This window comes from Cherax quadricarinatus, unplaced genomic scaffold (assembly GCF_038502225.1).
Source record: "Cherax quadricarinatus isolate ZL_2023a unplaced genomic scaffold, ASM3850222v1 Contig1365, whole genome shotgun sequence".
Taxonomy (NCBI): domain Eukaryota; kingdom Metazoa; phylum Arthropoda; class Malacostraca; order Decapoda; family Parastacidae; genus Cherax; species Cherax quadricarinatus.
The window spans coordinates 34,181-47,866 of record NW_027196391.1 but is presented as its reverse complement, the minus strand read 5'-3'; the positions used below and the strand labels follow the sequence as shown (position 1 = coordinate 47,866).

Below are 13,686 nucleotides of genomic sequence, written 5' to 3'. Positions count from 1 at the left end.
GTCAAAATAACATATTGTATCATTACTCACTCCCCCTACCACCTGTCAAAACAATGGGGTCCGATGATCGCTTCTCCTCCATCCTCCTACCTAATTACTGTATCTTTCTCCTTCATTCTCTCTCTCATTCTTTCATTCTCTAATTCTCTCTCACTCACTCTTTTATTCTCTTATTCTCCTTCATTCCCCTTCATTTTTCTGGTATCCTGGGCAATGCTTTTGGTCACAAGTCCTCAAAACCATGAAATTGATCTTCACCGACACTTCCATCGTGTTAGAGCATCACTTGGGAAGAGAAGAGTCCCAGATTTGCTGGGGAGTCAGATATTTCTTACCACTAGGCATGATGAACAAGGACTACTGAAATGGCATTCCCACAGTGCACCACTGGCTCCCCGATTTTTTTTATATAGTGTACACTGACCATGGAGACCCATTTTCTCAAATGTGGGACAACCAGCTTTCTCCTGCTTGATTTGAAGCCGCTAGAATTTTGGCGTATTAATATGTCAAACACGGTGGCTCGTAAGACATATGTATATGACTGAAACAGTCAAAGGATTAACTGTAGTGTAAGCAACTCTGTAGGGTCATCTTGCCTTGGTGGAAAATGACTGATGTGATAAAAAAAAATTATATAATTTTTTTCAGGTGATCCTGGCACTCGATACTGGCATTTGTAGTGTCATTACTGTAGGTCATCCTGGTACAAGAGGCTGACACTTGTAGTGTCAATACTGCAGATCATCCTGGTACAAGAGGCTGGTACTTGTAATGTCAGTTCTGCATATGATCTTGGTACAGGAAGCTAGTACTTGTAGTGTCTGCACTGCAGGTCATCTTGACATTACTCCAAGTTACTGCGGAACAAGAAACCAAGACACAGGAACTTGTAGCATCAGTACTACATGTTATCTTGGTGCAAGAGGTTGGCACATGTAGTATCAATATTGCAGGTCTTCCTGACACTTGCATCAGTATTGCAGGTCATGATGGCACTTGTAGTGCCAATATCAGTGGTAGAAATGTCCTGTAAATTCTTTAATATGAAGTTACAGCACTAACTACAATGTTGGTAATATAATGGCAGCACTAACTACATTGTTAATAACAGTTACAATAACTATAGAGTGAATAATACAGTGACAACACTAATTACAATTAATTATACAGTGACAGTATTACCTAGAATGTTAATAATCAAGAGACAACACAGAACTACAGTGATATTAACTCAGTAACAACACTTTAGTGTAATTAATACAGTGATAACACTACAGTATTAATGCAGTGACACTTTAGTGTTAATGCAGTGACAACACATCAATGTTAAAATAGTGACAATGCAACAGTGTTTATAATAATTATAGTGTTAATAGTCACAATAATGTAACAACAGTTTTGGTAATAAAACATTTACAGGGCCAACAACAGTGCCATAAGGTTAATGTGTCATAAACTGAAATATCTCCTACTGTCTCGCTTCATATTCCTCAGATACTGTATTACTTTCACAGCTTTAGTGCTTATTATATATATAATAATAAAATATTACACAAATATTATTTTTCTACTTAAGCAATTCAATTAATGTGAGAATATTATCATTCACTATGTCTAAAACACTTGAAAAATAAGTGTGTTGAAGCAATACAATGTGCAGTTGTTCATGAAGGAGACACATTATATCAACATATACACTCACTAAAACAGTCTTCCTTGCAACCACCTCACTGTGTATCTCTGGCCAGATTTATGATGGACAAAAAAAAAAAAAAAGTGTGTAAAAGAGATTTCTCAACAACAGAATTTAGTATAACATATGAGAACTCATAATGAACAAAAACCATATCAATGTTCAGAATGTCTAAAAGACTTTCCTGGAAAACAAATTTAGTAAGTCACATGGAAGCTCATACTGGAGAGCAACCATATCAGTGTCCAGAATGTCTGAAAAACTTTTCTGAGAAATCTCATTTAGTAAGACACATGAGAACTCATACTGGAGAGAAACCATATCAGTGTCCAGAATGTCTGAAAAACTTTTCTGAGAAATCTCATTTAGTAAGACACATGAGAACTCATACTGGAGAGCAACCATATCAGTGTTCAGAATGTCTGAAAAACTTTTCTGAGAAATCTCGTTTAGTAAGACACATGAGAACTCATACTGGAGAGAAACCATATCAGTGTTCAGAATGTCTAAAAGACTTTTCTTATAGAAAGGATTTAGTGAGACACATGAGAACTCATACTGGAGAGAAACCTTATCAGTGTCCAGAATGTCTGAAAGACTTTAATAAAAAATCACATTTAGTTGGTCACATGAGAACTCATACTGGAGAGAAACCATATCAGTGTTCAGAATGTCTGAAAAACTTTTCTGAGAAATCTCATTTAGTAAGACACATAAGAACTCATACAGGAGAGAAACCATATCAGTGTTCAGAATGTCTGAAAAACTTTTCTAGAAAATCAAATTTAGTTTGTCACATGAGAGCTCATACTGGAGAGCAACCATATCAGTGTCCAGAATGTCTGAAAAACTTTTCTGAGAAATCTCATTTAGTAAGACACATAAGAACTCATACAGGAGAGAAACCATATCAGTGTTCAGAATGTCTGAAAAACTTTTCTAGAAAATCAAGTTTTATAAGTCACATGAGAACTCATACTAGAGAGAAACCATATCAGTGTTCAGAATGTCTAAAAGACTTTAATCAAAAAAAAAATTTAGTTAGTCACATGAAAACTCATACTGGAGAGAAACCATATGAGTGTTCAGAATGTCTAAAAGACTTTAATCAAAAATCAAGTTTAGTTAGTCACATGAGAACTCATACTGGAGAGAAACCATATCAGTGTTCAGAATGTCTAAAAGACTTTTCTTATAGAAATGATTTAGTAAGACACATTAGAACTCATACTGGAGAGAAACCATATCAGTGTTCAGAATGTCTAAAAGACTTTTCTTATAGAAAGGATTTAGTGAGACACATGAGAACTCATACCGGAGAGAAACCTTATCAGTGTCCAGAATGTCTGAAAGACTTTAATCAAAAATCACATTTAGTTGGTCACATGAGAATTCATTCTGGAGAGAAACCATATCAGTGTTCAGAATGTCTAAAAGACTTTAATCAAAAATCAAGTTTAGTTAGTCACATGAGAACTCATACTGGAGAGAAACCATATCAGTGTTCAGAATGTCTAAAAGACTTTTCTTATAGAAATGGTTTAGTAAGACACATTAGAACTCATACTGGAGAGAAACGATATCAGTGTTCAGAATGCTTGAAAAACTTTTCTAGAAAATCAAATTTAGTGAGTCACATGAAAGCTCATAATGGAGAAAAACCATATCAGTGTTCAGAATGTCTAAAAGACTTTAATCAAAAATCAAATTTAGTGAGTCACATGAGAAGTCATACTGGAGAGAAACCATATCAGTGTTCAGAATGTCTAAAAGGCTTTTCCCATAGAAAGGATTTAGTGAGACACATGAGAACTCATACTGGAGAGAAACCATATCAGTGTCCAGAATGTCTAAAAGATTTTAATCAAAAATCAAATTTAGTTAGTCACATGAGAACTCATACTGGAGAGAAACCATATCATTGTTCAGAATGACTTGAATGAAAATTCAAGTGTGGTATGACACATCAGAAGTCAGTTTTCAACATACATAAAAAAAGTTTTTCCATTCATCTAATTTAGTAAATAAATCATAAAAGAATTCATACAAGTTAGAAATCATGTTAGTGTACTCCATGGCCTGGTGGGAAAAGCTCTCACTTCACATGTTGAGGGTCCGGGTTCAATTCCTAGCAAAGAGGTGGAAACATTGCATGTGTTACACCGGTGGCCTATGTTCACCCATCAGTAATAATGGGTACCTGGGTGTTAGTCGACTGGTGTGGGTTGCATCCTGGGACAAAATTGACCTAATTTGCCTGAAATGCTGTGTATAGCAGCTTTCTATATAGTATGTGACTGATGTCAGCTAGGCCTGTATAACTTGTACAGTGGACCCTTGACCAACTATTTTAATCTGTTGCAGAGAGCTTGTCCTTAGCCAAATTTATCGTTAGCCAAATTAATTTTCCCCATAAGAAATAATGGAAATCCAATTAATCCGTTCTAGACACCCAAAAGCATTAAATAAAAATTTCACATGAAATATACATTTTCCTACTCAGAAAAAAGTGATACATGAAGAATAAATACTACATGTAGAATATACTACATGAAGAATAAATGACACTTACCTTTATTGAAGATTTATTGATGAGTGATGAGAGGAGGGGAGATAATGAAGGTGTATTATTGCTTGGAAGGGGAATCCCCTTCCATTAGGACTTTAGGTAGTAAGTTCTTTTCCGGGGTTACTTCCCTTCTTTTTTTAATGTCACCTGGATCAACTTGACAGTCACTGGACCTCTATCGCACCAAAAATCTGTCTATAGAGCTCTGTTTCTGGCGTTTCTTTAAGATTTCCCTTAAATGGGACACAACATTGTCATTGTAAAAGTCACCAGCACAGCTTGCAATAGCTGTGTCAGGGTGATGTTCATCCATAATGGCTTGCAACTTTGTCCACATTGTACAAATCTCCTTAATCGTTGACGAAGGCAACTTCCTCCATCTCTCTCTCCCCTATGAAGAAATTTCCTCAGCTGTGGTCTCTTGGTGTTGCAGATGCTCTTTCAGCTCATTGTTTACTTCTTCATCGTTGTCCTCCACCAACTCTTCCACATCCTCGCCACTAACCTCCAACCCCATGGACTTTCCCAGTGACACAATACTTAACTCAACTGGCACAGGCTCTTTAGGGTCACCCCCAAACCCTTCAAATCCCTCTCTTGTACACATTGATGCCACAATTTCCTCCAAGTAGAGTTCAAAGTCCTGCAAGTCACTCCCTGCCAAGCCTTAACTATAAGAAACCATAAGGTTTATGGAACTGAGGATACTGATGTGATCTTTCCAAAACTCTCTTAGAGTCAATTCAGTGTCTGAGGTCACTTCAAAGCACTTTTGAAACACTGCTTTGGTGTAAAACTTTTTGAAATTTGAAATGACCTGCCGGTCTGTGGGCTGGAGGAGAGGAGTGGTGTTAGGAGGCAAAAATTTGTCTTTGATAAAACTAAACTCCCACACAATTCACTCTTGCAAGTCTGGAGGATGAGCAGGAGCATTGTCTAATACCAGGAGACACTTGAGGTCCAATTTATTTTCCAGGAGGTAATTTTTCACAGTGGGGCCAATCACACGCTAGAATCAATCATAGAAAATGTCCCTAGTGACCCATGCCTTACTGTTTGCCTTCCACATCAGACACAAATTTTCTTAAACACACTGGGAGTTTCAGAGTGATACAGGAGTAAAGGCTTCACTTTTCAATCCCCACTAGCATTACTACAAAACATTAGAGTTAACCTGTGTTTCATAGGCTTGTGCTCTGGGAGTTCCTTTTCCTCCTGAGTAATGTAGGTCCTGTTTGGCATTTCCTTCCAAAACAGGCTTGTTTCATCACAATTGAACACTTGTTGGGGTTTTAATTTTTCAGTGTCTATGTACAGTGGACCCCCCGCATAACGATCACCTCCGAATGCGACCAATTATGTAAGTGTATTTATGTAAGTGCGTTTGTACGTGTATGTTTGGGGGTCTGAAATGGGCTAATCTACTTCACAATATTCCTTATGGGAACAAATTTGGTCATTACTGGCACCTGAACATACTTCTGGAGTGAAAAAATATCGTTAACCGGGGGTCCACTGTACTTCTTAAAGTCCTGCTCATATTTTTCAGCCGCTTTTTGGTCCGAACTGGCAGCCTCGCCATGCTTATCACACTGTGTATGCCACTGTGATTATTAAATCTTTCAAACCAACCTTTGCTGGCCTTAAATTCACTAATATCACCACTAATTCCAGGCATTTTCTTAACTAGATTATCATGCAACTGTCTTGCTTTTTCACATATGATTGACTGTGAAACACTATCTCCTGATAATTGTTTTTCGTTTATCCAAGCCAACAAGTCTCTCCACATCTTTGAGTATTTGGGATCTCTGTTTTGAAAACATACTTGCACCTTTCACAACAACAGCTTCCTTGATTGCCTTTCTGTTGGCCAAGATAGTAGCGGTGGTTGATTGGGGTTTGTTATACAACTGGGCCAGCTCGGAGGCATGCACTCCACTTTTGTACTTTGTGATTATCTCTTTCTTCAATTCAATAGTGCACCTCACCCTTTTTACCACAGGGTTGGCATTAAAAGCTTTCTTTGGGCCCATGGTGGCTTAGTTAGCAGTTAGAAGCACTAAAAACAATGGAATAATAGAAAATGTATCGAATGTATGCATGGAACCATCCGCAGTGGGTTGTAAACAATGGCACACTAGCTGAAGGCAAGGCAGTTAAGGTGCACACGCTGGATGGACAGGCAGACATGTTCGGGATGAATGTCCTTAGCCAAGTTTTTCATCATTGGTCAAGCCAATATTTTTATGCAAAAACACATCGTTACCTATTACACTCCAATTTTTATTTCATCCCAGATAGTTTTCTTCTGGTTAGAGCATAACAACATTGGTCAGAGAGGTTGGGGTATAAATAATTCTCGGGAAACCTTATAATACAGCGTTAGACAAATAATAATATTACATGAATTATCATATATTGGTTAAGAACTTGCAATTTGGTCAAGCAAATTGGGACTTTTACTTACAACTAACTGCTTTTAATGAGGTTCCTTCTTCCTCCTCCATTGATGAGCTTTTACACCTCGACGTCAGTTTTAAATGCAGCTTCTCATTCTATACACCAAACCTTGGGCAGGCATTCTCAGAAGTGCATGCCATGGTGGTCTCCTGCTTGTGCTTGGGAAGTACGTTTGAAATGTTCTGCGTGGAGCAGGTACAGATACAATAGAATCACAGAGAGACTTCTTGATTTTAAGCAGAAGTGAGCAGTTGCTCGCTGTGTCATTTGTGACGCTAAGCGCACTTGCTGGTGAGATTATGTTTCCACCATCACCTCGGCTTCCTCTATGAGTGCCGTCTGGAAAAAAGTACAGAAACTGAGTGGTAAATACTGTCCTGATCTGGCTCCTGTTCTGCAGGCTGCCGGTGATGATATAGCAAACCCACTTGATGTTGCCATTGAAATTGGCAATCATCTCGTCCATATTTCTCAGGGGCTCCATCTATGCCCCTCGTTTCTTTCCTCAAAGTCTGCCAGAGAGTTAGCATCCTTAGACTTTTCTTCTTTCAAAGAATAATCTTATAATGTGCCTTTCACACTTCCGGAACTGGAGGCACTCAGCATGCCAATCATCGGCAGGTGGGCCTGATGGCATTCATATTCAGATGTTACAACATTTACATCAGTCTGCCCTTGCAGCCCTCTTACATCTCTTCAATCTTATTTAGTCACAAGGAGTTCTTTCCCAGCTGTGGAAGTCTGCCATTGTTTTCCTTTTCCTCAAACCAGGTACTACGGGACATTGCTCTTACTAGTGCAGATTGCAAAGTGATGGAACGTCTGGTAAATCGATGTTTAATGTGGTATTTAGAGACACACAACAGTCTCTTCACTAGTCAACATGGCTTTCGTAAGGGCCATTCTACCATAGACCTCTTACTACCTCAGTTATTGCCATATTTTTTTTATCTTGAGAAGGCATATGACACAACTTGGAGGTATAATATTTTGGCCCAAGCCCACTCCTTAGGCCTCCGAGGCAATCTACCATCCTTCCTTAAGAACTTCTTAACTGACAGACATTTCCGTGTTCGGTTAATAATATGCTCTCCCTGGACTTTGTCCAAGCTGAAGGTGTCCCCCAGGGATGTGTTCTGAGCACATTTTTTCTCCTTGCTATAAATGATTTGGCCTCTCTTCCCTCCAATATTTGGTCATAACCCTATGTTGATGACTTCACTATTGCTTGTGCAGGCACTGAGTGTCACCTCATTAGTTTCTCTCCAGCATGCAGTCAACTGTGTTTCCAATTGGACCACCATGCATGGGTTTAAATTTTCCAGTACTAAAACTCACCAAATTACTTTCACTAGACGCTCTGTCATCTCCGATCATGCTTTGAACCTCTATGGCTAACATATCCCTGAACGTGATATGGTGAGATTTCTAGGCCTTCTTTTTGACTGTAGGTTATCCTGGAAACCTCACATTACCTCTCTGAAGGCAACTTGTCACAGCCGGCTGAACTTTCTTAAAACCCTCACTCACCTTTCATGGGGAGCTGATCGCCGAACTCTCCTTCACCTACATTCAGGCCTCGTTTTATCAAAACTCGATTATGGTGACCAGATCTATTCAGCAGCCTCTCCTGCTAATCACTATAGCCTTAATGCCATCCATCACCAGGGATTACATTTATGCCTTGGTGCTTTTTGCTCTTTCCCTGTTGAGAACCTCTATGCTGAAGCAAATGTTTCATCCTTGTCTGATCGCCGTGATGCCCATTGCCTTCGCTGCTATGTTCGCTCTCATTATCTCCGTAATCCTTCCATATATAGAACAGTCACCGATGTTAGTAGACATTTGTTCGTCGCCCCTGTTTACTCCATCCCTTTTCTCTTTGCCTCCATTCGCTCTTGTCTTCCCTTCAGTTACCACCTTTCTATGTACATGTAGCATCTCACTTTTCCCTGCCTCCCTGAGAAGTTCCAGCTGTTCAAGTCTGTTCTTTCTCACTCCGCTGCGTGAAAGCCCAACTGCCTACGGTTGCTTCCCGCTCTCTTTTTCTTGACCACTTCTGCTTTCATTCTCATGCCATCGCTGTATACACAGATGGCTCTAAGTCTTCTGACGGCGTTGGATTCGCAGCAGTGTTTCCGAAAAGTGTCGAGCATGGGCATTTACTATCCTTGCTAGCATTTTTACTGCTGAATTGTATGCCATTCTTGCAGCACTTATCAGTATTGCTTCTATGCCTGTGTCACCATTTGTGGCTGTTTCAGCCTCCCTTAGTGCTTAACCAGCTATACGAAAATTTGATACACCTCATCTCCTAGTTCTCTGTATCCAACTTTGGTTACACCATATCTCTACCAAGCATAAAGATTTTTTTGTTTGATCCCTGGTCATGTTGACATACAGGGCAATGAACAGGCAGACACTGCTGTGTGGTCAGGAGTTCATGACCTTCCAGTTTCACATAGAGGTGTTCCATTCACGGACTATTTTGCTGTAATTGCTACCCACCTTCACACCCGTTGGCAACAACATTGTTCTGATCTGCTAAATAACAAACTTCATTCTATTAAACCGAGTATAGGTTACTGGCCATCTTCTTGTCATCAGTGTCGAGGTTGGGAGACTACTCTCTCACATCTTATTGGCCACACTTGTCTTACTCACGGGTATCTCGTGGAGAGGCACCCTGTTCCTCTCTGTGAGAATTATCAGGTTCCAGTATCTGGTAGCCACATTCTGTTAGACTGCCCACTCTATCAACAAGCACGCAAAATTTACCTCGAATGTCGTCTCCACTCTGCTGCTCTCTCTTTACCTTCCCTTCTTGCTGATGAACCCTCCTTTAATCTGGACTCTCTCACTGACTTTTTGACAACAACTGATTTACTCCACAAACTCTGATGATGATGCCTTTAGCACTCCCCACAGCCCTTTCTACCTCAATCTCTTGCTACTCTCTACCCCCTGTACTATCCACTGCCCTGCTGTCCTCCATAACCTTCTAATCATCCCTCTCCCTTTTGCCACCCAATGCCCTCGCTTCCTTCCCTGCCCCACAGCGTTGTATAGCCCTTGTGGTTTGGCACTTCATTTTTATTATAATAATCATCATTGACAACAACTGATTTACTCCACAAACTCTGATGATGATGCCTTTACCACTCCCCACAGCCCTTTCTACCTTAATCTCTTGCTACCCTCTACCCCTGCACTATCCACTGCCCCACTGTCCTCCAGAACCTACTAATCATCCCTCTTCCTTTTGCCACATGATACCCTCACTTCCTTCCCTGCCCTCCAGTGCTGTATAGCCCTTGTGGTTTAATGCTTCTTTTTGATTATAAGAATAATCAGATCCCACTCCTAAATTCCCATGACAGTTGCCTGATGATACTTCTTCACTTCCTTCTCATTCTCCTCAGAGATGACCGACACATCATGCACCCTCTTTACACGCTTGGTTTCGGAATCCACAATTGACTAAATTCTTTACATTTACATTATGACCATCTTCCTCTATTGCCCATCTTTCTGACCACAGTATTGGCAAGGCACTCTTATGCCATGTTGGTAGATATATATCCTTTCACGCTGTCTAGAGCAGTACATGCATCATCACTGTGGCAGAATGCTAACCAAGCTCGTGACATTTCTCTTCTTTCAAATATCGATACTATTCCTGTCACTACGAAACATCAGATCCTCGATTCTTGTAGTGATACTGTCATTCTGCCCCATATCATTGTCCAACAAAATTTCCAGGCATGTAGCAATGACATTCTAGAACAGCTGTAACTCCAAGATCTCCCAATCCTCGAAGTAGACACTTGTTTCCTTCCTGCCCACGAGTGGAGACCATGCCCTTGCAATGTGGCTTGATTAACTTTCGACTGTCATGAATTCCCATCCTCTGTTTATATAGCGGGACATTGTTTACAAGTTCAAAAGGTGATCCCTACACTGCAACAGTGTAGAAATTGCTGGCATTTTGACCATCCAGCGAAATATTGCAGGTCTATACCCGAATGCCTAGTCTGTGGTGCCAATGACTATTCCAATATGTCGTGTAGTCTCCCTCTTGCCTTAATTATAATGAGGCTCACCCTTTTTATTCTTGCCATTTCCAAGTTTACTTAAATGAGCGAGAAATCCATTGCCTCAAAGAGGCCAAAGGTTTCCCCTATGCTATGGCTGTTTCTAATCTACACCTCAAAGGGAGACTACCCAGTATTTCTTATTCTCGTGTTTCTAAACATCCCCTCACCTATGCAGTCCCATCTTCTGCAGCCTCCTCTGTGGTTGCCCCTCCCATAGTCACTCCTGTCTCTAATTCTTTTGTAGTCCTGGACTTGGAAGTCCCTGCCTCAACACCTTGGTTCATTCTCACTTCATGTTTTCCCTCACATGTTCTGATATCTACAAGACCTCGTACAACACCTCATACCAATCACCCCTCTACTTCTCAGAAGTCCAAAAAATCCCCATTGTTCAAATCTTTAACCCTTCCTTCCCTTCTACCTCCACATTCTGCCTTTCCAGTCTCTGTACCTGGTTCTTCACCTCTCACCGGCTCTGTTACTAGTGTGAGAGGTTAACCCTCCTCGTACTGTACCTTCCTTCCCTGTCCCCTCCCAAGTTTCTTCCTTTTCTGCCCCCTCCCAGATTTCTGCCTTTTTTGTCCCTTCCCACACCTCTTCTCCAGTTCCCTCTTCCCTTTCGTCCCCTTTTACTTTGGTACAGTCCATTGCTGTCCCAGTCTTTACTCACCCTCCTCTTTCCATCTCCAATATTGTCCCCCATACAATGTCTCTGTCTTGTGAAACACTTGAAGCTATCTTAGAATATATTGAAGAGACTAGACCATCAGTGGACACTGATTTCTTGTATCTTTCTTGTTACCAATCATGGCCTTTTTACAGTGGAATATCCACAGCCTCAGAGGTAATCAGAGTGAGTTTCAGATGTTGCTCTCCTGGTTTTCCCTGTTGGTGTTTGCTTACAGGAACCAAAATTACACTCTGCTGTTATCCATCCCTTCTCAGGCTATAATTTATTGTATTCTTCAGATCCTTTTTCTGATGGGACATTTAACCCGTAAACGGTCCAAACATATACATTATATTTGAAAATATGTAAAAAAAACTTAGATCTTCTTTTGTAGCACTACACATGTGAATGTAGATCTGCTTGGACTGTTTACGGGTTAATGAAAGTGCCCTTCTTATACACACTGATATTTTGTACTGTGAGCTATTTGTTCATACTTCAATGCATTACACTGCAGCCTGTACCCACTTGAATAAGTGGTATACAATCTGTTATTTGTATTTCTCCCCTTCTCAGGCATTATCCATCCCGGATGTTGCCTTTCTTGTTTCATCCTTACCACCACTACTTCTGTTATTTGGCGATTTTAATGCCCACCATTTCCTCTGGGGGTCTCTCTGAGACTTCCATGGCATTCAGTTAGAGGCTTTTCTTGCTTCTCGGCCCCTCCATGTTTTAAATACGGGTACTCCCACCCATTTTGATCCTCGTACTCATGCTCTCTCTTGCATTGATCTCTCGGTCCACTACACTAGACTTCACCTGGTCTGTCCTTCCAGACTTGCATGACAGCAATCATTTTTACTTCTTCATATTCACCACCTCTTCGTAGCCCATGCTGACAATTTGATCGAGCAAATTGGGACCTTCACTTGCAACTAACTGCTTTTAGTGAGGTTTCTTCTTTGTCCTGCATTCGCAATAACATTGGTCTGATCTGCTCAATAACAAACTTCATTCTATTAAACTGAGTATAGGTTTCTGGCCGTCTTCTTGTCATCAGTGTCAAGGTTGGGAGACCACTCTCTCCCGTCTTTGCATTGGCCACACTCGTCTTACTCATGGGTATCTCATGGAGAGGCACCCTGTTCCTCTCTGTGAGAATTTTCAGGTTCCATTATCTGTTAGCCACATTCTGTTAGACTGCCCACTCTATCAACGAGCACGCAGAATTTACCTCCAACATCGTCTCCGCTCTGCTGCTCTCTCTTTACTTTCCCTTCTTGCTGATGGACCCTCCTTTAATCCAAACTCTCTCCTTGACTTTTTGACAACTGATTTATTCGACAAACTCTAATGATGATACCTTTAGCACTCCTCACAGCCCTTTCTACCCCAATCTCTTGTTATCCTCTACCACTGCACTATCCACTGCCCCGCTGTCCTCCATAACCTGCTAATCATCCCTCTCTTGCTACCCGATACCTTTGTACCCTTCCCTGCCCTGCAGCACTGTATAGCCCTTGTGGTTTAGCACTTCTTTTTGAGATTTTCCTAAAATGGGACACCATATTGTCATTGTAGATGTTGCCAACACGGCCTACAACAGCTGTGTCAGGGTTATGTTCATCCATAAATGTTTGGACATAAAGAAAGAACACTGCAGCAGGCCTGTTGGCCCATACTAGGCAAGTCCTTCACAGACCATTCCACTAACAGAATCGTATTTGCTGAACCCAATTTTCATTGCTTCCCAAGCAATAAGCTTTGATAATTCTATTCACTCATGTGCAAGTCCCACTCAAATCAAATCATGTGTGTGGGGAAGTACCCTGTCTGGTGTGTGAGGAAGTACAGTGGACCCTCAGCTAACGATGGCATCAGCTAACGTTAAATCCAGCTAACGATACATTTTAATGCAAAAATTTTGCCTCAGCTAACGCTAAAAAACTCAGCCAACACGATACGTTCAAGACGCGTCCACTTGTGGCCTGAGAGTGCCTCAGTTGTCCCATGGGTGCCACTGTTTACAAACAAGCCAGTGCGGTTGCATCCACGCATACAGTCGGAACATTTCATATTATCACAGCATTTTTAGTGATTGTACCTGCAAAATAAGTCACCATGGGCCCCAAGAAAGCTTCTAGTGCCAACCCTGCAGGAAAAAGGGTGAGAATTACTATGGATATGA

At 40.8% G+C, this 13,686-nt stretch overlaps 1 protein-coding gene across 1 annotated transcript; it reads left to right on the top strand.

Moving 5' to 3' along the window:
- The first annotated feature begins 505 nt into the window (after positions 1–505).
- On the top strand, positions 506–11,839 carry LOC128694507 (zinc finger protein 268-like). Its single transcript, XM_070080963.1, is given in 2 exon segments — positions 506–1,880; positions 1,883–11,839. Coding segments are annotated over 2 exon segments (1,806 nt in total). The 5' UTR covers positions 506–1,822; the 3' UTR covers positions 3,631–11,839.
- Positions 11,840–13,686: the final 1,847 nt, after the last annotated feature.